Below are 24635 nucleotides of genomic sequence, written 5' to 3'. Positions count from 1 at the left end.
GTCAGGGAATAGATCGTTTTGAAATATGATAAGCGGGAGAGGCCTTTCTGTCGTATTTGGAAGCAGGGTCCTTCCTTATTTCTAATAACAATGAAAAAAACAAAACAAAACAAAACCCTAACCCACGTCTTTGTTTTTATCTGGATTTTCTTTACTCTGTAGCCCAAAGGCATCACTTGTCACTGTTCCCAAAAAACTCCAGCTTGGACCCGCCTCGCCCTGTCGAGTTTCTGTCTAAAGATGGGCATGGCATTAGCTACCTGCTGCTGGTCCCACGGGAGCCCCTTTCTTCTGCTGGGGACAGTCCATACCCTGTCGCTGGAGCAGGACCGCAGCTCCTGGCCAGCTGGCAGGCACTGTGGGCAGCCAGATGGGGCAGCCGTGGACACGGCACGTGCACTCACCGGACAGACACTGAGCGTGATCTGGGAGCCGAGCAGGGCCAGGCTGGGGGGCAGGCACAGATGTGCAGTCCTGCTTCCGAGGGCTTTGGTTCGGGAGAAGGACACACAGTCACGGTGTGGGTCTGTCTAGGGCGCTGCAGGAGCATGGGGTGGGGGGGGCTGCCACCCCACTCCTGGTGACGGGCTGCCTCTGCCTTCCGAGAGGTGATGTGGAGCGGAAGCTCAGAGGTTGGGACGGAGCCGGTGTGTCTTTGTCGTCATCATACTCCTTCCCGGGGTTCAGGCCGACCGAGTGCCAGGAACATCCCTCTGTCTTGTTGCGTCTGGGTTGTGTTACATCTATGCCTCACAAGAGCTACAATTCATCAGGCATCTCTCCGGTTACTTGACTGACCTGCCCAGCAGGCCCCCCCGACTTGTGGGTGACATATCCCGGTGGGGCACTGGCCCTGGGGCCTGTCCCCTTTGTGACGTATTAAAGAAAGAAGGAGCAAAGAGCCGTCCTTCCTCAGAAGTAACCCAGTCCTAATATGAATATTAGGGCACGATTAGTCACTCTCTTTTTTTTATAAATACTCAGTTTATTCTGCATGTGGAAGCTGGAGACACAATGTAGCCAGACTTAACTCTAGATTAAAACAAACAAAAAAGAAATGGAAGACTAGAAAAGTATACCAGAAAGTAGGGATAAAACAAAAGTAGCTAATTCTATAAGCGAGAGCGGTAGGGGCTGGGGTGGGGCAGTGATTCCTCTAATGTTTTCCTTCTGTGTATTAATGGCTTTTGTGTGGTGCATAAGCCCAGATTTGTTGCCAAATTCTATTGTTGTAGAAGGTGGTGAGTCACCCAGCCTGGGAGAAGTGTGAGAATCGAGTATTTAGAGGCGTGAGTTGGCGTCAGCAGTAAGCTGCAGGGCTTCACGGCCACCGTGCATATCTGTTCCATGCATGGCGTAGACCCTTTCCGTGGTCCCGCACACAAACCCAGTGAGTTCGAGGCGTCAGCTGACCTTTTTTGAAATTCATTCCGTTCCTCAACCGTTAATCGAGGGTCTGCCGCGTGTCACATCCTGTTGCCGAATGACAGGATTTTGTATCTGAATTATATTTGATTGCTTAATCGCATGCCTCTGAACTCCTAGCAGACTGTTCACGATGCTTATCCACTGAGAGCGGCAACAGTGGCGTTGGTCTCATTCGTAAGGTGCTGTGGCATTGGTGAAGCATTTTGACACATATGTGTGCTGTTTGTCCCACGAGCCCTGGCAGCTGTCGGGGAAGGTCTCCAGTTCCCGGACTCAGGGCACCACGGAGGCAGTGCTGTTGAATAATTATTTTTACCGTATTCCCTTTGGAGACCTTTGCTTCGAGGAGGTCTCCAATCTGTGGGCTCCTCCTCCAGTTTTGATAGAGCAAACCATCTACCTCACAAAAGAGAGAATTTTCCAGTCACGAGAGGCACTTACTGCCTTACCGGGAAATCCACCCGTGAGGATTTCACCACGGTCGACATGAGGGTGATGCTGATGGTGATGATTAGTTGACTGCCGATTATGACTGCTATTCTTTCATTTAGAGTCACCTTTAATTTAAAATGAGGTGCTGCTGGGGTGAAGCAGCCCCATGGGTGAGAGAGAGGTGCGTCTCTCCCCTGTAAAGTAGGAAGTCTCTTAGGAACGGGGGCTGGAGAGGGGACCAGCACGGCTCCCAGACCACTGCCATGCCCCTAGGAACACCACGTTTAGGGAGAAACATGTACAGAGGTTTTCCATCTAGAATTGGGTTCCCTTAAGAGGGCTGGCTACACGCCCCCAGGAGAGGGCGCGCCCCCAGTTGAAAGTCTCTGTGCTAATCAAGTCTCAGGGATTCGGAAATAAGTTTTATCCTGGGTGGCTGGGGGATAGGGGGGATTGGGCGGCGCCGTGGAGTGACAGGTTTGGGTGTATGGGGTCCGAAACAACATTCCTGCCCGTGTGGTGGAGTGGCCTGCTCTGGAAACACAGGCAGGCCCCTCCTCGCCTTTTGTTTCCAAGCAACCTCTTTGTAAACTATTGTTACGGTAAATTTTGTCTCCCTCTGCTGGCGAAAGTGGTGTGATTGCAGACTACTCCTACCCAGGAATCCTAGACGTTTAGTGCCGAAGACGTTGGAGGCCACACGTGGTATCACTCATGCGTGCAGAGAGTTGGCACAAACACGACAAAGCCTTTTGCTTCTGCACAGTCTCCGATCTGAGATAACTCCCAGACGGGTTTGCCGGTGTCTTCCGATGGCTCGCACTGCCCGTAGGCGTGGGACACAGCCTGGCCAGGGGGCTCGGTTTGCCCACGGCGCCCCCGCCGAGGGCGAGGAGACCTTGAGACTGCTGTGGATACGCCGTTATTTCTCCACGCTCCCAAGCTCGGCTTGAGGAAACAGCAAACACCAGCCCTGGCACTTGTCACCCACCGAAAGTGGTGTCCCACCTTCATTGTCCCCGTATCCATATACTCCGAGCACCTTTCCCATCTCAGCAAAGGCCCCAAGGCCTGGACCCTGTGCTGCAGGCTTGCGGGGTCTCAGTGGTAGGCCTGCAGTCGGTGCCTCGTTAGCTCCACGTGGGCCCCCTGCCCCTGCCAGTGTGACGGGTGGATGTTCCCAGGACCCCTTTCTCCTTCACCTTTGTGCCCCAGTCACTTCTGCGGGCCACTCCTTTCTAGAAACCCTTTATTCCCTGCCTTCTATTCCATTGAACTATCCAAATTCTTCCTTTTTTTTTTTTTGAAGTCGGCTCTTTTTTCTTAGCTTCCTTTTTTCCCTCTGAGCGCCGAACTGTAAGATGCCCTCCGACGTTTTATTCATGGACCATTTTCATCTTTAGAAATGTCAGCTCTCAAAGCCACGTCTCCAGCCCGCACGTCCCCCACGCCATTGTCCTCTGACTGCAGCTCCACAGAGCTGCTCTCCTTCGGAGCTTTTGTGCCCTTGCAGCCCCAGCATGGTTAGAGCAAAACCTGTCTGTTTCCTCCAGTCGTCGTTCCTTCGTGTTCACCTCCTTCTTTCACTGTCACTTCCACCGTTTCCCTTTACCCTGGCGGTAACTCCCACTCCGTGCTGGTTCTTCCTCGCCTTTGCCTCTCGCATCTGTTCCGTGTCTGGGCCCTGCCGTGGGGCGTCTGGTGCTGTTCGTCCCTCCCCATTTTCCTTGCTGAGGTTGTGGGCCCCAGCTTTTGTCAGCCCCGATTGTGGTCCTGCAGGCCTGCTCCCTTGGTGTCCCCGTATGCTTGGGTTTTAGAAATCCACCCCTTTAGAAATAGTAGGTTTCCGCTCTGGAGCTGGCATTTGGAGTCATCCACCCACAGGCCAGCCTTCTCCTCTCCCTGTATTCTGACTGCTCTAGAGCAGCTCAGGCACATCCATTCCCAGCCTCGTGTCCTCTGGCCCCTGACCATCCAGAACAGACTCTGTGTCGCCGCCACCTCTCTTTATTTCTAAGTTCTGTCTGTCCTCCAAGTCTTGGCACAAGTCCCATGTCTCTGTATGGGATATTATGTCTGTGTCACTCTCTCAGGAATGCATAGCACACGGTTACACTACTGTGACCTGGGTCAGGCATTGCCTTCTGGTGTCTTTTGTATTATGGTCTGGCTATTTAATCCGTGTACCCTTCTTTGATTTTTTGCAAGCACCCATCATTTCTGCAAACTCGAGGTACGCACGGCACTCGGCACACACTTGACGTTTTAGAGATGCTTGTGGAGTTAGGTTGGTGGGATGGCGGGCACAGTTGTGAGTCGGAAGTCGGCGCTCACAGTGTCCCGGCCCTCACAGTCTCTTTTCCAGTCGTCAGGTTTCAGGGGGACTGTCCTGCCTGTTTGTTTAGTTGCAGATCCCCAGCGTGAAGGGCTTCGATTTTGCCAAGCAGCACCTGGGCCAGCACAACAAAGACGACATACTGATTATTCATGAGCCAGCTCCACTGCCGGGACCTGTGAAGGACCACACCACGCCCTCGGAAAATGGAGACGTCCCGAGCCCCAAGGCCAAGGTCCCCTCCAGGAATGTCCGTCACCGAGGAAGGTTCGTGTTGGGCTTGCTGCATTGTACTCTGTCGCAGAGCCTGTTTCTGGTTTCAGTTTGACATTTGTCATATCAGAAGGGCGACGGCACATGTTGCCCAAGAGTCTGCAGCCCGGGAGACTGACCACAGCTTGCCCAAAGTCGGTGCATCCGAGGGCTCTCACGCCACTCTGATGGACTACCAATCACTGTCCGTCATGGTCTGGCCAGCTCAAGGGTAATATTCTGGGGTGAGCATGCTCGGCCCTCTGGAGATGGTATCAGAAATAATGCCTAACGGGTGCATAGCCTGTGCTGCACACCCAGCACCGGCGTTGTCCTGGCCCACCGTGCCGGCAGGGGGCTGTGACTTTCATCGCTCTGCCTGCAGGTGACCTCATCACCGTGTTCTGTCTTTGCTTGATTTTCCTCCGGCCGTTCCTTGTCGTCACCATTGCTGGCATGTGTGCGTGGACTCTGCCCCGTCTCCTCCCTGCCAGGTCCCCATCCCTAGTTCGTTTCCATCCCTCCTATTGGAAGGAAGCACGCGGAGAACTGCTTGTTGAGCTTCGTTAAAGACCAGGGCAGAACCGGGCTTTTTTACAGTTGCCTTCAGGTAGTTGCACAGCACGCTGCGGCTGTGAAAGCCCCAACTTATCCATCTTCTTTGTCTCTCGATATTCTCAATCCTGATTTTCTACAGAAAGGAAAAAAGCATGGGATCATACCAGTATTTGAAGCGATATTACAATATCTGACAGCAGGCAACCTATCCTGGGGTTCCAGCCTAATTTTAAGAATTTAATGGCTGTTAGAACATGATCTTTACAAAAGAAATTGCCTTATGGAGAGAGATGTTATTTGCTTAATATCTTGCAGGCGAAGCATACACCAAATCATTAAGGATTATTTCATGTGCTAGTACAATTTTGCAAAGTCTTTTTTTTTCTTCCCTGGTCGTCTTATCCTAAACGTTTAGTCACGATCCCTTGATGGCCTGTGTGGTTACCCTGATATTTTCGCCTCTCTCGTGGGCACCAGCATGCGCTGGCCTTTCACTCTGCTGTTTAAGCCAGCAGAAAGCACCAAGAGAAGGCATGTCACTGTTTAGGGATGTTTCCTAGCTTGGTGCCCTCTGGCTTCCACGCTCTTCGGATATGGAAATAAATCTCGGTGGTGGACCGTTGCCTTTGTGTTGGAAGGGTCTCCTGAAGGCCTGGGTGGAGTTCCGCTGGGTAACTGTAGGACGCCCCTGGCTTCTTAGCGATTCTACAGGCCCAGGTATCCCTGAGCCAGGCCTGAACTGCAGACCCAGATGGCCAGGCCAGGGCCCTGGTAGCCAGGGGACTGTCCTGTATTCTGGCTCCCAGTATCCTAGCATTGGTCAAAATTCAGCCTATAGAGCTATTTCCTAACCCACTACGCTGTCTTCCAGAGGTAACTAAGTGCTGTTCCTGTCCTTGAAGGTGCTGTATCACGGAGTCATTTTGGATATTCCCTGATTTCTACTGGTTATGCCTGGAAGCCTGACTTCCACATCCAGAGGACCATGACCTCCCCCTCCCCCCTTTTCCATGTTCTTCCTAACGCTTACATTTGTCTCGTGTCTGCAGAATTTCGCCCTCGGATGCCGACTCTACCGTGAGTGAAGAGTCCAGTGAGAGGGAAGCAGGAGAGAAGGCACCGGGTGCAGCGAGTGACGGCAAGTCCCCCAGAGCCCTGCACCGCGGCCTGCAACCAGGAGAGCGGTCTCCTCGCTCTCCACACTGAAAGGCGTAGTTACAAGGTTGCAGGCGGCGAGGGTTTTAGATTCTTCAAATGCCAAACTTGACAAAATAATCCGTGCAGTGGAATATTCGTTACCCGGATGGATGGCAAACGTCTCACTGTCGATGGTCACTAACAGGGTGCTGGTGCCTGGGTCTAGGCGGGGTGGGGGACTGGGGGTTGGTGGGTGGGGTGTGCTGGAGGTTAGGGATTCACGGGGGGTGGGTTTTGAGGCTCCCAGCCCTCATGTTCCACTCTTGTTTCGAGTTCGAACAGTTTTCCTTCCTGATGGACGAGGAAGAATCGAGCTAAAACCAGAGTCTCAAAAACTGCCTTCAGGATTCCTTCTTACTTAGCATCCACTTCAGGAATTTCACAGCTGCCAGAAAGCTGTGCGTTTGTCATAGGTCCCAGTGGATTCTGTTTGGTCCCAGGTCTGTCTTCCTGGTTCAGGGCACTGGTGCTGGTTTAGCACATTTGTGTCTGTACTCAGATGCTGTAGCTTCTTGGACAGGTCCGAAGTGAACTTCACTCCCGTTCTAAATGGCATTACTGCCACTCTCCTGGCAAGTAAAAAAAAAAAAAACAACAAAAACGGAGCTCACAGGTCTTGCTAGACTCGGGAACATTTTCTGGCCTGATGACAGCTGGGTTTCAGTTTAATCGATTCTGTTAAACAGAAGTGCCAGGGTAGCTCTCGTGTTTGCTGGGTTGATGTTTCTGTAATGCAAAGGAAATTGGGGTGCCCAGGGACGTTATTTTGAATGGCAGTGTTTGTGCTTCTATTTTCATCAGCACTTTCTCTGTATGAAAATGCAGCACAGAGTGAGCCGTACTGTGGAAGTGAACAGATTCTAGACAGAGGCCGGGGGGGCCCGTTCCGACACTGTCGTGCTTCTGACCTTCCAGGTCGGTCCCGTGGCCCTCGGCACCTGCGGGACGGATGCAGCTCCGTTCTGAGATCCCTTCCAGCTCCTTTCAGGTGTTTTTTGTTGATGTTAAAAAAATACCCTCTTAGTGTAAAGGAAGAGTTTTTTCCCTCTGGATCTTGTTTCACAGACCCTTAGACGTGACTCAGCACTGTGGTAACAGTGCACGGTTTCAGGTAGAGGGGATTAGCATCCAATTTTGATCCCGGGCAGGGAATATTTGAAAAAAAAAAATCGGCTCTGGAGTTTCTCGGGTTCTTTGTTTACTTGAAAAAATCTTGCTTTTAGTTCCCACGTTTAGCTCCTGACTGATAGGATTACCAGGAGGATATGTTCTATGTGGTGAACAGAAATCAAGCATCACTGCCAACATACACTCAAAACCCCAGGCGCAGGCCTGTCAGTCTGGGGACCGAGAGGTGACGGGGGAAGGACACGGGCGGATTAAATGTTCTTGTGCGGAGCTCACATGTCACTACTGTGATTGGAACACACCCCGGCGGAACCCACACATGACTTTCATGTTTTAGAAAGATGGGTTTCTCACTGTAAACATCAATTCGCTTTTTAAAAAAATTCCTCACCTGAGGATGTGTGTATTGACCTCAGAGAGAGGAGGAGAGAGACATAGGGCTGCATCGCTGTGAGAAAGAAACGTAGATTGGTTGCCTCCCAGAACAGCAGCCTTAGGGTGCGTGGGCCAGGGCTCCAGCCCAGCCCACTGGGCCTCCTGGCCGGGGCTGCACCAACCCACTTTTAAAATTTGCTTTGCTTCCTTCAAGCTGTACTGCTGCCATGCAGGTGTTGTATTGCTTGCGTAGAACTTTGTTAAATACCATAGAAAACGATTCTGTGTTTATAATCATAGCTTTTGAATTATTTTCTACAATAATTTGCATGAAAATCCCCCTTGTGTTGTAAGTCATGGTGAATTACAAATTAATGGAGGCAGGAGGTTGCTTGAGGCGTTCTGGGACCCTTGTCCACCACGACCTGGACCAGAGCCCCCTCCCCCCACAGCGGGTGGCAAGACTGATGCTTGTCACAGTCACCTGGCGTTTTCAGGGTCCACCTGGCGCTGGAAGCGCCTCAAGGACCTTTTTCAGTTTCGGTCAGTTCAAGGCTGTGCCTTGCTCCCTCCCCAGCTGACCGTGTTTGGAAGCTGGTTAGACTGAGACACATACCCTCACACCGTCCGCAGACCCTGTGAGAAGACTCACTCAATGTCACTGTGGTCACAGTCACTGCAGGTTTAGAATGAGCCACATCACTGCCACTCGCTGGGAAGAAAGGGAGGAGGGAGGAGGAACTTCACACCCTCTGTGCGTGAAGGCTCTATCCAGCTGCCACTGCTGCGGTGGCCGGGTTGGGCGTGAGGATTCCTCTCCCCTGTGTCAGGCAGGTGCCAAGTAGGTAAGACCTCGAAGTGCGGAGTGTTTTCTTTTTGCTCTCCGTAGGGTGCATGTGAGCAGGGGGGCAATTTTTTTATGTGCTTAGAACTTCATCAGTGTGAATCCCACAGACTGCAAATTCTAGGCTGTCACGTAGGAACCTAGCCGCCACCTCCCTCGACACGTGCTAAAGAGCTTGCAAAGCAAATTAAGTCTTTAACAAGAAGCAGGGCGAGTATTTTGACTACTTGTGACACCAGAATTTTTCAAGTACTTGGAGAGCATCCGTTTATACAATGATTGAGACCATAACTTGTAATTCTTATCTTCTTATTCAGGCAGATTCCCAGAGGCCTCTTGGGGGTAAAATTTTATAAGCTTAGTTGGGGTGACTAGTCATTTAGGTAGTCACCCTCTCAGCCCATGTTGACCAAGTGCCTGTGACGGGTTAGGAGCTGGGACAGGACGAAGAGGGGCTGCCTGTGACCCCCACTCACAGGATATTAGTGTGGGTCACAGCCATTAATGATAAGGCAGTGTGATTGTATTATTTACCTTAGATGATAAATAATTCTCTAAAAGTGTTCTATTGCTCATACACTTCAGTAAATCAGATTACCTTTTCCTCTGTCATTTTCCTTTGTGGACAGTATCTTGTAATTTTTATCATATTCTTTGTTTTATTATATTTGAAGAGAAAGAGGTTTTAATCCAAAGTCCCAGCTTGCCTTGAGGCAGGCTTCACACAGCATTAACCTCTGTGTATCCATTGTATTTTCCATGGGCCGGTGTAGTTTTTCTTAAATGTGTAATGCATAGTAATAAAAGTACATAAGTATATATTGTATATAAACTGGGGTATGTGTATACCTGTACACATACATCTGTATATATGACAAATATACCAGTACATGTACATATACACCAAGCACATACAGTGTGTATTATAGGTATATGATAACAAGCCCCTCTCTTCAGCCCTGTAGAAGGGCTGGGCTCCGGGCAGTTTTCTGTGTATTCCCTCCTTCTCCGGTTGCACTTGGTGAATTATAGTGCGAGGACCCGTGACCACAGTTGGGGGGTGGGGCAGGGCATGGATGGGAGGCAGGCACAGCCCTGCAGCTTCAGTCCCCCGGGAGGGCAGACAGCACAGGGGGAGGGGCCCTCCTTCCTTCCTCTGCCCCCTCTGCCTTCCAGCCACTTGGAGCCCTCCGCCTCTCTTATCTTTTTACCATCCTGGAGGGAAGGGACGTCACCTTTAGGAATCAGTTTCTTAGTGGGCTACCCTTTGTGACATTTGCTGGCACTTTGTAAGTTTGGGTTAGCAAGGCCAGCCTATCTGGTGAAGCTAATGATCTCCTTTTAGTCCTTGTCCCTGCAATTTGAGACGCTGCCAGCAGCTGCCTGGTCGGGCCTGCCCACTTGCATCGCACAGCCTGGCAGGGGAGGAAAGTCGGATTCAGACAGCTGCGCCTCCTCGCTGAGACAGACCATGTTCCTTCACAGCTATACACATCATTTCCCGTTGCTCGGGGCAACAAAGGAATGTAATGCAGGTGGAGAGGAAATACAAAGACTTACGTGGCATCCGTGTGCATTCCTTATATCAAATATCAACTGTTATTTCTTACTGCTTTGCTCAAGTCTGTTGGTTTTTTTTACACTGAGGAGACACTTTCATAATTTTCAATTATGCTTGAGGTCTCAAACCTTAGGCTTTTATCTGAAGACAGTCTCTGCATGCTTTCTCTCCTTCTCTTGGCCTGTGATCCATTTAATTTAAAGCAGCATCCAGAGTGCCCAGAGATGACCGTGGCTTCTCAGAGGGACATCAGTGGTCTCAGGCCATCTAACTGGCTCTGTGGGGGTCTTTCATCCCTTCACCCCCTTCATCTCTTTCTCTCCCCTGTCTCTTTTGTGCTTCCTTAAAATGAACGTTCATTAGGATTATTTCCACTTTAAAAGTAATACTCATTAGAGAAAATCCTTATTACCGAAAATGTAAGAAATTGGAGAAAATCACCCATTATACCAAGATTTAGTCTGTTAACATTTCATTTATCTTAAAATGTATTTATTTATTTATTTATTGCTAGAGAGAGCGGAAGGAAGGGAGGGGGAGGAGAGAGAGAAGTCTCAGTTTGTTGTTCCGTTTATCTGTGCATTCACCGGTTGATTCTTGTACGTGCCCTGACTAGGGATTGAACCTGCAACCTTGCCACATAGGGACGATACTCCAGTCCACTGAGCCACTGGCCAGGGCTGCTAACATTTTAAATAGTTTCTTCTCTGTCTTTTGTCTACGCATTTAATTTTTTTTCTTTCTTTGCAGTTCTGAATACTTAAAAAATTCATTGTGGTAAAAATGTACGAGCCATGAAGTTACCCTTTTAATCATTTTTTTAAAAGTAATTTATTTAAAACAAATGTCCCTTTTTAACCATTTTTTAGTATACTCCTTGTCTCTTTTCAAAGTGGGAATGAATTCCCTCCAGGCCACCACTTTTTCTTCTCATGCTTCTTCGACTTCATTTTCTTTCCGCATCCGATCGGAAAACCCAGACACGCCCAAGGCTAATCAGCACACGCCCGCTGTCTGTGTCCCCTCATCTCTAGTGCAATTGCCTTGGCGTCTGAACTTCTCTCATTCCAGATGGGAGTGGAAGCTCAGAGCTGCTCTAAGTTCTACAAATTGCAAGGGACTGAGTGACATCAGGTTCCTTCTGCCCTTGACCCTTTCTTACTGAAGACTTTGAAATCCCTTTTAGACAAAACAGGGCAATTTCTGGCACAAAGTGTCCTCATGATTTTCATTTCTTTTCTAATGATATTTGTATCTTTTAATGAGGCTAAAGGAGATGATCTTGAACCTGGATCATTTAAGCTTCAGTGGGCACATTTTAAGTCCTTTGCCACAAAGTGGGGATTGTGTTTTTGGTCAGGGGCACATCTGTGGATTCTTTAAGAATTAATCCATATTTTTGTTTATTTATTATTTCTTTTTTTAACAAGATTTTATTTATTTTTAGAGAGAGGGGAAGGGCCGGAGGAGAGGGAGAGAAACATTCATGTGCAAAAGAAACATAGATTGGTTGCTTCTTGCACACCCCCAACCAGGGACCTGGCCCACAACCCAGGCACATGCCCTGACCCGGAATCGAACCTGTGATCTTTAGATTGGCGGGATGATGCCCAACCTACTGAGCCACACCAGTCATGGCTCATCTGCTCTTTCTTTAGGATGACATTACGATTTACTTTCCGGCCTTTCCCTCTGTTCCAGGGCCGCCGCCGCCACCCAGCTCCGGGAACGAGCAGCACTCCTCCGCCTCCATCTTCGAGCACGTGGACAGGATCTCCCGCTCCTCGGAGGCCAGCCGGCGGGTCCCCAGTAAGATCCAGCTGATCGCCATGCAGCCGATCCCCGCACCTCCGGTGCACCACCCCGTGCTGGCTGACCGAGTGGCGGAGACCAACAAAATCAACAAAGAGGTATTTGTTTTTATTAAAAAGCACATAAATGCAAAAGTTCATGTGCTGTTTTGGTTAGTGCTTAAAAATGAGTGAAAGTGTCAAAAGATTGCAAAAGGTATGAGCTGCTGGCAGGTATTTTTAGTTTTAAATTAAAAATTATTCCCCACCCCCTATTTTTTTTTTTTAAGCTCAGATACTGTTCAGGGACACTGTTAGGTGTGCTGGCAGATGAGCAGGAAAGAGACTCGAGACTGCTGTCCTTAGTAGAAGTCCCGCTCTGCCCTGTGGCTGGGCTCAGGAACTAGAATATCTGAAAGATCCCCATCATTTGCAGAACAGAGTGACTCACTGTGCTGAACCTGTGCAGACAGTATGATTTGTGCTGAATGTCTGCTTTCCGTCTGAGAGTTTGGCATTTTGGTACCGGCCAGGCAGAGGGTGACTTTGTGACCAGCCCCCGTGAAAACCCCGGGCACTGAGTCTCCGACGAGCTTCCCTGGTGGACAGCCTGTCACACATGTTGTTACAGCTCGTTGCCGGAGGAGTTAAGCACATCCTGTGCGATCCCCCTGGGAGAGGACTCTCGGAAGCTCACGCCTGGTTTCCCTTTGCTGACTTTGCTTTGTATCCTTTAGCTATAATAACTGTGGCGAAAGGCCAAGTCTCGTGGCTCTCCCTAGTGAATCTCCCTAGTGAACCACCACCCCGGGGTGGGCTTGGAACCACAGTAGACTTTACAATACCTCACAGATGTGCTCTGGCTCCAAAGACCTAGATAATTCCTAGTAAAACCCTCTTCCTGCAAATCCTGGAAGAGTGAGGTGGATCTGCTTCCCTCCTAAGACGTAGGGAACCAGAAGGCCAGGCCAGGCCACTGTTAACTTGAACTTGCAAGATTTGACCTGGGCTGGACAATGAGTGGAGTGACTGCCATTTAGGGAATGCACATAAAGCAGCTTCATGCCTGGCAGTGTCCTGCCTCTTAGAGACACCTGCTGCTGTTCGAGTTCTGCCAGGTCGAAGTCATCAGAAATTGGTGCAATCAAGCCCCCAGCCCCACTTTGAAGGGATCTTGCCGAAGTCTCATCAAGAGTTGTTAGAGTGTCTCCTAGCCACGCTGGCTCCTTGCCAAGGAAGTGACCACAGTACATGTGCCGTAGGTTCAGGGAGGTGAGTGCTGTCCCTTCTTGCTGGTGCTCAGGAGCCCAGTCCTGTGTGGCCCAGTCCTAGCCTGGACCTGTGTCCATCAGTCTCACGTTGCACGTGCTCTGTGCCTGCCCTGTGTGAACACCCTGGACTGGGGTCTGCATCTGGTGAAAGAAGGAAGCAAGTGTGCTCACCAGGCCTGTGGCCTCCAACTCGATAGCATGCCTCTCCATGTTTTCTTCAACCTTTTTAAAGGTAGCATTTGATACATACATGTGCCTATAGGTAATATAGAGTAGTTATAAAACATAAAGAATGAACTCAAAACCCAACTTTAAAACTAGAGCATTATTAATGCTCTTGCACCGACCTATATCCTTTATACATCCAAGTTGGCATTTAAAAATAAAGTAGAATTAACTCTTTAAAAAATAGGTTTTATTTGTTTTTAGAATGAGGGGAAGGGAGGGAGAAAGAGGGAGAGAGAAACATTGATTGGTTGCATTTTGTACGCATCCTGACTGGGATTGGAACCCACAACTCAGGCACGTGCCCTGACTGGAACTGAACTGGCGACTTTCCCTTTGTGGGATGACGCCCAACCAACTGAGCCATACTGGTCAGGACTAAATTGAAATGTTTTCTTAGCAGGAGGTTCTGGTGCAGATTCCTAGCATATCTAGGTTCTCCTGTGAGGACTGCTTAGATTTCAAAAAACAATTAGATCCTGATAGAGTAAGGGGTGTGTTCTTACTTCTCCTGCTGCTAAGTTACCGAGAACCTCATGCAACCGACTGTCCTTTTCAAATAGTCTCGAAGAAATAGGTGGCTTTGGGTCCACTGTGGCACAGCCAGGAATGTTCCATTTCATCTTGGCCAGCGGTCTTGCTCTCTCCTCCCAGTCAGATTCCCAGTCTGCACCACACCCCAACACAGCGGACCGGCCACCGCATCGGTCACCTCACTGCCCCCAGGCATTCACCCACTTTCCTGCTCCGGGCCCTCCGCCGGGTTGTGCCAGCGTCGCACACCCTCTCCCCATTCCCTCCCCCTCTTCGGATCCTACACGCTCTTCAACACCTAGTTCAGGCCCCGCCGTGCCAGGGGTGACATGCTTCCCTGTACGTGGGTCAGAGGACTTGTTCAGGTGACACCAGATAATTATCAGTAAATGTGCATTCTGCTGTGTGGTGCGTGTAACCTCTTTGAACCTGTGCTAATTTAAAAGCCTCTGAAGTAGTGATTATTGGGTGTGGAAAATATGTATTCTTTTTCTCAGGGCATATTATATCTAGTCATTAGTGACCCTCAGTATCGCCCAAGTTGTCACGGCCCATCTCCCAGGTCTGAGTTCTTTTTGCCAGCTTTGAGGGCGGGTACCATGCTTCCCCCTTCCACACACCTGGCGAGTTTAGGGTTATAGCACCTAGGGCAGGTCCCCTACACCCTGTGTGTGGGGGGCCTGCCCATGTTACCCCCTTTGCGGCCTCATGGGAGCCTAGGGCAGCTGGCCAGGGGGCAAGGAACGTGGCAGGAAGGCCTTCCCAAAATGCTCTCTGAGCCTGGGTCCTGAGACCTTCGGATGCATCCCTTTTGTCTGGGTCCTCCCGTCTCGCCCCCTCAGATTCAGACGGCGCTGCGGCACAAGTCGGAGATCGAGCATCACCGCAACAAGATCCGGCTCCGCGCCAAGCGCCGCGGCCACTACGAGTTCCCCGTGGTGGACGAGCTGTCGTCGGGTGACACGCGGGAGCGACACCGAGTGTACCGCAGGGCGCAGATGCAGATCGACAAGATCCTGGACCCCACGGCCAGCGTGCCCTCGGTGTTCATAGAGCCCAGGAAGAGGTGGGGCCCCAGGGCAGAGCCGGGCGGCCTCTGCAGTCAGGGCTGCGGTAGGAGGGCCCGCCCACTTTTAAGGGGAAAATCTCAGGAAACGAGGCAAAGAGGTCTGTACAGAGAGAGGTGGTGTAGACCAGCAGGGTGACTTTGACCCTGCACGGGCGGCCACCTGTGTGCAGAAGGGCTGCTTTCATCCTGCCCGGACCTCCTGGCCTCAGAGGGTTTCCCTGGGAGAATGTTTCCCGGAAGTTAGCATTCGGAAATGCTGGCCACCCTTCCCCTTCCAGACCCGCCTCTCCCCAGCTTCCTGGGCGCCCCCATCTCCTGTCAGCCAACTCACCCCCAGTATTCTTACCTGCCAGGCTGGTCGCCCAGGTGGGTGCAGGTGCATGTCTCATTTCCTGCCCCTCGGCCACCCTCAGTTTTGGGTCTCACCGTCTCCTTTGCCTCTCAAGCTCCTGTCCCCTAACACATGTGTTTTCTTAACCACTGCTCTCGGTTATGCTTTCTCTGCTCAAAACCCGTGCTGGTTCCCTGTGCGATCTGTGCCCCTGTAACAGGCGGGCACAGTGGCGAAGACAGACCTGCCACTCCATTAGCCGGTGGCCTCGTGGCCCCCAAACCTTCACCAGCATTTCCATTTCTGGCCCTCGGTGGCCCTTGGTGAGATCGTGCCTACACCTTGCACACTCTCCCCACATCCCTCCCCGTCTGCAGACGCCGTTTGCTGGTCAGCACCCAGCTCAGGCCCCATGTAGCCAGCGACACGTCAGTAGCTCAGACGACCATGCCTCTGTGTGTGTGTGTGTGTGTGTGTGTGTGTGTGTGACTAAGCAACATCGTGAGCGTGGGCTGCCTCGGCTTGTTCTCCGTTGTTCCTTGTGTGTCCCGTAGTCCGCCCAGGTAGACAGCGAGCTCCCTCGGTGCCGAGACTGTGTCTTATCTCGCAGGCTCTTTACTCCAGTGGCCAGCACGTCATGGGCGCTCAGAAAGTGCTTAGTGTGGCGTTGATAAGCCAGTGGCTGGAAGGGTTATTTCCTATAAAAGGAACCTCTTTTTCCCCTCTGGCAGCTCTCGGATCAAACGTTCTCCTAAGCCGCGCCGGAAACAGCAGGTCAACGGCTGCCCCGGAGATGCCGAGAAGGACAGGCTCATCACCACAGACAGTGATGGCACTTACAAAAGGCCCCCCGGCGTCCACAACTCTGCCTACATCGGTTGCCCGGTGCGTAACGCTGGCCCTGCCCCCTGGAATCAGAGTGGGGCGGCTCTCTGGGAGGGAAGAGTGCTGCTCTGTGTGGTGCTCTGCCCGGGCTGGGTGGGGAGGCACGTGGGGCAGGGGAGGGGGCGGATGCAGGGGCTGCTGGGCGAGCCCTCGGGTAACAAACCTCATGTTTTTCCTTTCTGTGTGCCAGCCTTCTCCTCCTAGGGTTCAGCATGGATACTTCTCAAGGTTAATTAGAACACAGAGAAAACCATCAGGAAGGTGTTTTTTGTTTTCATCCGCCTGGTCAGAGTGTGGTTTGGGTTTTGTGGTGATTGGAGGGATAATTAGGGTTTTGTCCCTCCCTTCTGTTTCTGGAGTGCTAAGGAGGTATTGTATTTGCTAATAATATGTATATTTTATTGTACTGGGAGGAAGAGCTTACTGGAAGTTGAGAAACAGGGAATTAAATATTTCTTTCCAACAGAAAGGGCACAGACCCAGTTGCTTTGCAGTGTAAAAGGCGGAGCTGATAGCAGTGAGACACACACACAGGCCCCATTCAGTGGTGAAGAAAGGGCCAGCCTCCCCGAGGGCCCGTGGGAAGTATGGACACAAAGGCCCGGAGACAGGGACGCCTGCAGCCTGCAGCCTGGCGCTGGGTGCGGCCCTGTCTCCTTGCACTAGACAGATACCCCTTCCTGCCCTGGAGGCCAGCTCCCACGGCCAGCCGTCCTTGTTTGGAGGGAAACGGGCAAAGGCGCCTCCTTGGAGGAGGGGGTATGGGGTCCCTTTAGGCACAGCTTATGCATCCAAACCCTTTATTTGCATTTTACACTTTGTCTCATAGATTATACTAATAACTGACCATATCAGACACTAGATATAAAATGTGCCAACATCAACTATGGTGGACACATGAGCATCTGAAAGAACTAGCCCTTTCCTTGGGCGGTTATGTGTTTCTGGAGCCCTCAAGGCTGACCGAGCCCCTCATCCCTGCTCCTGAGGACTGGAGCGAGTCCATGGAGCTGGCGGTCAGCAGTCCCCTTCGCTCCTCAGGAGGCCGAATGGAGTCAGTTCCATGCCCTGGGAAGGAACCCTGAGGTTGGGGAGCCCTGGCCGGCAGTTCTCACAGTAGATGGTGTCCTTGTGCCGCCGTGTTGGACAGGTGGTTGTCTGGGCCTCTGCAGGGTTTGGTTTGGTCTTGGGGAGGGTGTCCCTCTGGCTCCCCAGGAGAGTCCTGCCCTGAGACTAACAAACAGAGGAAGGGGGGCGTTCTCCCCACTACGCTTCCCAAACCAGCAGGGCTCACTCTCTCAGAGGAATTTGCAGGGGAGCGTTTTCAGTCCCTGTTTTTGTTGTTGTTGTTTTAGTTCCCTGAGTGCCATCGCCCAGTGAGTGCCATGCAGCACGTGCGGGGAATGACCCGTCCTCCCTCGTTCTCTCCCTCTTGCCTTTGTCTGGGACTCTGGTCAGGCCTCCCTCCTGGTGTCCCAACCATCCTTTTCCTCCTCGCCTTTTCTTTTTTTCTTCCAGAAAGCGCAGAGGTGTCCCCTTCAGCTGGTAGAAAGAAGCCCCTCCCTAGGGTTCGCCACCTCATCTCCAGTGGCTTCCTTGTAATGCAGCTGCCTTGTCCGCTGCTGGAACCACCACCAGGAGCATCACCTGTGTCTCGGGAGAGGCGCTCCGACTCAGCAGCAGCATGTGCTCCCAGACACGCTTGTCCATTTCTCCCCCAGGAGCTGTTGGCTGGCGGCACACTGCTGACCTCACATTTCTGAGCCAACTCCAGGAAAACCAATAATGGGGGAAGGGCTCACCTGTGGACCTTCTGTCCGCCTCGAAAGAAAAGGAACACAGAGTTTATTCAATGCTGTGTCATAAACCAGCGATCCGCTTTGGGTCCCAGAATCCTTCCTTGGATTTCCTGGATGACACACGTCCCTTAGTAGAACCTTTACTGGGATGTTGCTGTCGTGGCAAAACAGATGTACAGGACTGGGGGAGGGGAAGCACCTGTCCCGTGTCAGGTGGGCAGTGGGGGCCTCAGCTTCTGCCAGGAGAGTCCAGAAATCTGAGTTTTAATACGGTGTTTTCGGATTTTTACAATTAGTGGCTAAGTATGTTTTTAGAAACTTGTGTGGGCCAAGACAAACTGGCCTGTGGGCTGTCTGTGGGTTTGCCAGGGTGTAGAACAGCTTTCTCCCTGTTCGGAGTGAAGCAGCTGCTGCCCTGAGCGTGTGGCGCTGGCGTGGGTAATACCTGATCGTCTCTGGGGCAGGCCGTAGTCATTAGGCAGCATCTTCTAGACCGTTGCCCGAGGGTAAGGATGTGCCTGTGGCATACATTTCTCTTGGTGAGAGACTCAGTGATCCAAAGAGATTCAGGAATGTCTCCCTTGGGCCCTTCAGCAGGGGGATCCAGCCAGCTGAGCTCAACCGCAGACCAGCAGGGCGAGCAGAGTGTTGTAGATAACAGACGTCCTCCCTCCCTCCCTCTCCCCTCCCTCCCAGAGGGTCCGGGGGCCCCAGCCTGTCCTGCAGAACCTTTTCTTTCTTTATGGTCCGTTGGCGTGACCGGGACACTTGGGCTTCCGGAGCTGCCGAGACCCGAAAGGTCTCTTTCTCCGCTGGTCTCCTGCTTTGTCTCTGACAGTTCATCTAACTGTGTCTGATGACAGCATTTTGCTCACAAGGAAGTATCAGAAGATGAAAAGAAAACAACAGCCCTAACTGTTACTTATACCCTTGCGTCTTAGACAGTGGGCACGGAAGATAATTTAAGCCTTTCTTGCTGAGTCATGTTATCCAGAGATACCTCCATTTTAGAGACAGTTTCTGAATAAATAATTACTATTTATTGTTGTGAACTGGTGCCATGACAGGTATTAACATTATTTACACACACAATTGAAATGAGGCGGTGTCTTTGAACTCTCTTGGGGGTGTGTAGGGCTCTTTGTTCCTACTGTTACTAGTCAGCGGACTGCTTTGGTTTTTGGTTTCTGTACCTGCGGAAAGCTGACCAGGCACTGGAGTAAGTAGACTCTGAGGCGTCAGTGCTCGTTACTTAGGGGCTTCCCATAAAAATGTCTGCCTCCGGGTACCGAAATGCATTTCACATAGGTGCATGGGTTTTGCCGGACAAATGATTGTTGACTGTTTTTCTTTTTTACCTTCATTCCTGATTCAGACTTTTTTTTGTGTCCTTGAGAGCTAACGAGCTTTCCTCCGCTGTCGTCTTAAAAATTCTTGTGGGAAACCTTTCCCTCTGTGTCAGTGAAGGTCACTCGATTCCATTCTAGCCCTGGGGAGATCTGTGTTTTCAGGTCCCCACAACGCTCGTGTCTGACCCTCCCTTCCTTTGCTGTGTCCCCGCTGTAGTCCGACCCTGACCTCCCGGCAGATGCCCAGACGCCCTCTTCTGCTGAGCTGGGCCGCTACCCGGGCCTGCCCTTCCCGGCCCCCCAGTATGTCCCGCCCCAGCCGTCCATCGAGGAGGCGCGCCAGACCATGCACTCCCTCCTGGACGACGCCTTCGCCCTGGTGGCCCCCAGCAGCCAGCCCGCCAGCACCGCAGCTGCAGGCCCTGGGGTCCCAGCCGGCCTGCCCGTGAACAGCACCCCTTCCCGGGAAGAGAGACGCGCCACCCAGTGGGGGTCCTTCTACAGCCCAGCTCAGACGGCCAACAACCCGTGCGGCGTAAGTATGGGCCTTCTGGCACTCTCTGGTCTGGAGCTGTGTAGATGCTTCCCCTCGGAGTCCTCTCACTGCGTTCAACGCCTGTGGGAGCTGTCGCCGTCTTGTACCAGGATGACAGGGAGAGCTTCCTGTTGTCTCCCTGCCTCTGGACTTGAATCTAGGTTGTCGGGTGGTGGCTGACTAGTAAAATGATGTTCATGGGTGTTGACCAGGCCAACACACTGAGAGGCCAACGCAAGATGAGCCCTCTGGGTGACAGGAGGTCTCGTATCGGTTACAGGTGTGCAGCATAGCGGTTAGACAGTCGTATACTTTACAAAGTGTTCCCTCTAGTATTTTCCGTACCCCCCGGTACCACACATACTTATTACAATGTTATTGATTGTCATCCCTGTGCCCTGCGTCCCCAAGACTGTTCTGGAACTATCCCCAGGACTGTTCTGGAACTACCGGTCTGTACTTCAGTCCCTTCACCTTTTCGCCCAGTCCCCCAGCCTCCCTCCCCTCTGGCAACCATCAGTCTGTTCTCTGTAGCTATGAGTCTGTTTCTGTTTTGTTTGTTCGTTTATATTGTTCATCAGGTTCCACGTGTAAGTGAGATCATATGGTATTTGTCTTTCTCTGACTGGCTTATTTCGCTGAGCATAATACCCTCTAGGTCCATCCATGCTGTGGGAAATGGTAATATCTCATTCTTTTTTATGGCCAAGCGATATTCTACTGTGCATGTGCTTCACGGCTTTTTTATCCACTCCTCTGCTGACGGGCACTTGGGTTGCTTCCACGTCTTGGGTGGCGTGAGTAATGCTGCAATGAACCTAGGGATGCATGCATTTTTTCGAATTAGTGTTTTGAATTCCCCTTTTCTGACTTGAACTTGTTTGCTGCTGGCCTCTACATGTCACCTCTCTCTGCTCCCAAGACTCCTCGCACTTCCTGTGAAGAAGCCTGTGGCCATCTCCACGTCCCCCCTTTCTTAGAGGGGAGGTGTGTGCCCAATCTGCCAGGAAGCCTAAGTACTTGTCGCTTAATAAGTTTTCATCCCCCCTCCCCAAAATAACCAGTATTCAATTTATCTTCCGAGTCAGCTCTTTCGTTCAATTCAGGAAAACTTTATTTTAGTTCTGGAGTAATTTTCTTACTCTGTTCCTTTTATTGGAATCAAGGGTAGTATCTTTGTGGGTTTTCTCTATCCACCACTTTATCTCTTAATTGCTTTAGCTACTTTGTCCTTTTTTCTCTGCCTCTCTGCCTTCATTATGATTCTCAGGGGACTTTTCTCTGTGACATTCATTTGATTTTAAGCCACGTCTGTACTTTTCCCTGCTGGCTGATTTCTTAGAGTCACGGTGGCATGATGTTGGTCCTCAAATAATTTCCACCACCTCCAGGCTACCGTTTCAGGTCATTTTGTTGTTTTATCAGCTCATCGTTGAACTTCAAAAAAAAAAAAAGAATTGCTATTTTTATAGTTCCAAGTACTTGTAGAGAATCTGACTGCTACTTGCATTTTCTCCCAGACTGGGTTGTCTTTTGTGGATGTTCATTTTTGAAACTCGCATTTGTTTGTTCACTCGGTGGTGGCGGTGTGTTCCCAGAGCTGTCGTGTTGTTTCTTTGCAGTTGAGACGGGCAGGTCTTCCCTAACTCCGCTGTCCTTTGCCAGGATGTGGGTAAACTCACCTTTGTATTTTTCTTACTTTCTTTGGGGCCTGCTGCGTGCTCGAGGATGGCTTCCTGCCGTGTTCCTGGAGCCTGACGTCATGGAGGATGGGGAAGGGCGGGGCCTGGTGAGGGCGGGTCCGGCCCTCCTTGGGACTTTGTGCCCTGCCAGCAGCTCTTTGGTGGTCTTGCCGTGCCGACACTGTCCTACCCTGCACGCACGCACCCAGCTGGAGTGTGATGCACCCCAGTGAGCTGCTGTTCCATCCTTATTAGGTGCAGGACTTGAAAGGTGGGGCAAGACTTGGTGGTTCTTCCTGCTTCTCCTGACGTCCTGTTGTCCTTTTGGGGATTTCTAATATCGGAGCTTTTCCTTAATTCCTCCCCTCCTTTCCTTTCCAGTACTGCCTTTGAACCCCTCCCTCAGCCACCGGCTTTCCACATGGGAAGGTAATTCTGCATATTCTGGGGCTGGAATATGCAGAATTAGGAGCCACATTGTGCTGCCAGAATCTTTTGGGTTTTTCCCCCCCTTGGCCATCATTTTTCGCAGCTTGTGACATGGTCCTGCTCTGTTTACCTGTGTGGTTGCTGCTGATGAAGTCTATCGGCCGTCCTCACAGATGTGTTCACAGCTGTTGGAGGTGAATGATTCTGTGATAATGCCTTAATGGACCACCTCAACTAAGAATTTAAACCCATAGCATGATTTTTATAAATGTTCTTATTAAATGGTTTTCTCGTCGTGGATGTTACCCTTACGTATTTTGATGAGAGTGATGGCAGTCTGATGTAGTAGGAAATGAGAATCATTGGTTGTAGCTGTGCATATCCAGTATGATTTCAACAGGTTTATGAATTGGTCACGAAGGTGCTGTTTGTTGCCAGGAGGAGCCTGGTCCCCCTTTGTGTTCTTCTTCTGACCACGCCCAAAACTACAGGAGTGTGGGTGTCAAAGTGCCTTCAGTTATCCCATGGACCTTGACTTGCCATCTGGTGGCGTTTTTGCTCCTTTCTGCCACCATAAGGGTGTTAGTGATGCACTGGCGAGTCAGGTTGCTGGTTAGGTAGTATCTCTGCTTCTCTGAGTAGAGTTACCCTGCCCGGACTAGTCCGGTCAGTGGCAGGTGTGGGCACCCGAGCTAAGACGTTTATAAGCAGGCTCACGTCAGACCCATTAACCGTTTGGCTTACCTCTCTTGCTCTGTTGGACGGTTCTTCAAAAGACGGGACACGTTAAAATGTGACTTGGGTTGACCTCGCTGATCAACACCTTCAAATTCTATTTTGTCCCTCAAACTTTCCTACAGGTGGGACCCGTTTGAAGTAAATAAATGCCCGCCATTATGTCTGTGGCATTTTTTTTTTTACAGAAACCTTTTCACCGGGGCACACAGTGTCTAGAAAAGTAACCCTTTCTGACTACAAAAGAGTTGAAATGCCCAGCACTACGATAATAAAACACAGAATGGGCAGCTTTTTCACTGTTTCCCTTTTAGTTTTTCTCGTATTAGACACACCCTCCCCCAAAATCCCAACAGGTACTCTGCTAAGCCTTGGTCTTTTTTGTTTTGTTTTGCACATGAATAGGTTTTAAAAATCCAAACTGTACTGAATAATCTCTTCCCACTCTCAGATTTCCCTTTGCTTATTTGGAAAGACAATTGAAGCTTCTTTTTCTTGTATTCCTCCCTTCCTCCACACCCCCCTTGGCCTGTTTTATCTCGGCAGGGGAACTTGACAGACAGCCTTGTGATCTCTCTCTCTGCCCAGGGGATGGGAACGGGGAGGGTCAGGAGGTGAGGGAGCCGATCCCAGCTTCGTGTCTAATAAAGAAAGCCTTGGGAGCTGTGTGAGGCATGGAGCCTGCTCTGTCTGTGGCGTAAGGAACCAGGCCCAGGGCGGTCGAGTAGCTTGGCCAGTCGTCTGACTCCAGAGCATCTACGTTTTCCAGACAATAGAAATGGAACTAAGGACGAAAGTTCGCTGTTGGGACCCACTGGCTGTGCGTTACGGTGGGTAGTTAGAAACATGGTTTTGGGAGTCAGAAAGACAAGTTTGGAAGAAATCAGGTAACTTCTTTGTGAGTCAGTGTCGTCTGCACTGCAGCGGGACTGAGCCCTGTTCCGGGGTTCCCATGGGCCTGAGCTTGTGTTCACAGTACGCCTGCTACCAGATACTAGTTCGGTGAACGGCAGCTTGGAAAAAGAAAAGAAGGTCTACTATTAGAGCAGGTCCGGAAACAAGGCTGACTTAGTAACTGAACTGGGAGCTGGATCCTGGACAAGCAGTGGGTTCAGACTGACTCAAGTTGGGGCCACTCTGTCCAGAGTGGCTGTTCTCTGCTAAATGACTGGATTCCAAAAGAATGATTCACAGTCATTGAGATGTTGAGGTGTAGGAGTCTTGTGTGTGTTAGGGTCAGGGTATGCTGATCTCGTGAGGAATGCAACACAGAAACATGTAGATGGACACGTGTTTCTTTAGGGCCGAGGGCGTGTGGTGTTAGTCCAAGAGCACTTGGTTGGCTCACGTCGGCCCCAGGAAAGAGAGCTGATTGAAGGACGTGGAGGCGTCTTACGGAATTTCAGAGCAAGGAGCAGGGCTGGGTGGGCCTCCTGGAAACCAGAAGACGGCCAGAATCCAAAAGGGCTCACTTCACGTTTAAGAGCCTGATTTCTGCTTCTGTATATTCTTTCTTGTTTTATAACGTGCTTCAGCATTCACATAGTGGAGTTTCTGCAGCGTGTTTGAGTTGCTCCTGGGCCCCCATGAAATCAGGTGACTGTTGTGACTGAGGTTGATGGAGTCACTTGTCATAAAATCAGGCCACTCCCCTGTGCCTTTTTAGCAGAAGATCCAGATTTATTGAGATTGAGCCTGTAAGGAAGAGCAGGCACAGAAATCCTATTATTTCTATTTTTACTAAAGAAAGAAATGTCTAGAAATTAGTTGTGTGTTTTTTGAAGTCTGGGAGCCCAGTTCTCTAAGTAAACCCCTGGCATGACCAGATGGCAGAGAGCCCCAGAAGCATGCTCACTTTTTATGAGAAAAATAATTCTCTCGAAAGTTGATC

General features: G+C 50.8%; 1 protein-coding gene across 1 annotated transcript in view; it reads left to right on the top strand.

Annotated features, from left to right (window-relative positions):
• The window catches only part of KIAA1549 (KIAA1549 ortholog), a gene marked incomplete at its 5' end in the record, with an annotated part of 119197 nt that overhangs the window by 76658 nt on the left and 17904 nt on the right, over positions 1 to 24635 (top strand). Inside the window, 6 exon segments of the mRNA XM_028525218.2 lie at positions 4266 to 4462; positions 6055 to 6167; positions 11812 to 12020; positions 14773 to 14996; positions 16062 to 16215; positions 19581 to 19898. Coding sequence (XP_028381019.2) covers positions 4266 to 4462; positions 6055 to 6167; positions 11812 to 12020; positions 14773 to 14996; positions 16062 to 16215; positions 19581 to 19898 — 1215 coding nt within the window.

Source organism: Phyllostomus discolor, chromosome 10 (genome assembly GCF_004126475.2).
Source record: "Phyllostomus discolor isolate MPI-MPIP mPhyDis1 chromosome 10, mPhyDis1.pri.v3, whole genome shotgun sequence".
Lineage (NCBI taxonomy): Eukaryota > Metazoa > Chordata > Mammalia > Chiroptera > Phyllostomidae > Phyllostomus > Phyllostomus discolor.
This window is presented reverse-complemented; position numbering and strand designations above follow the sequence as displayed.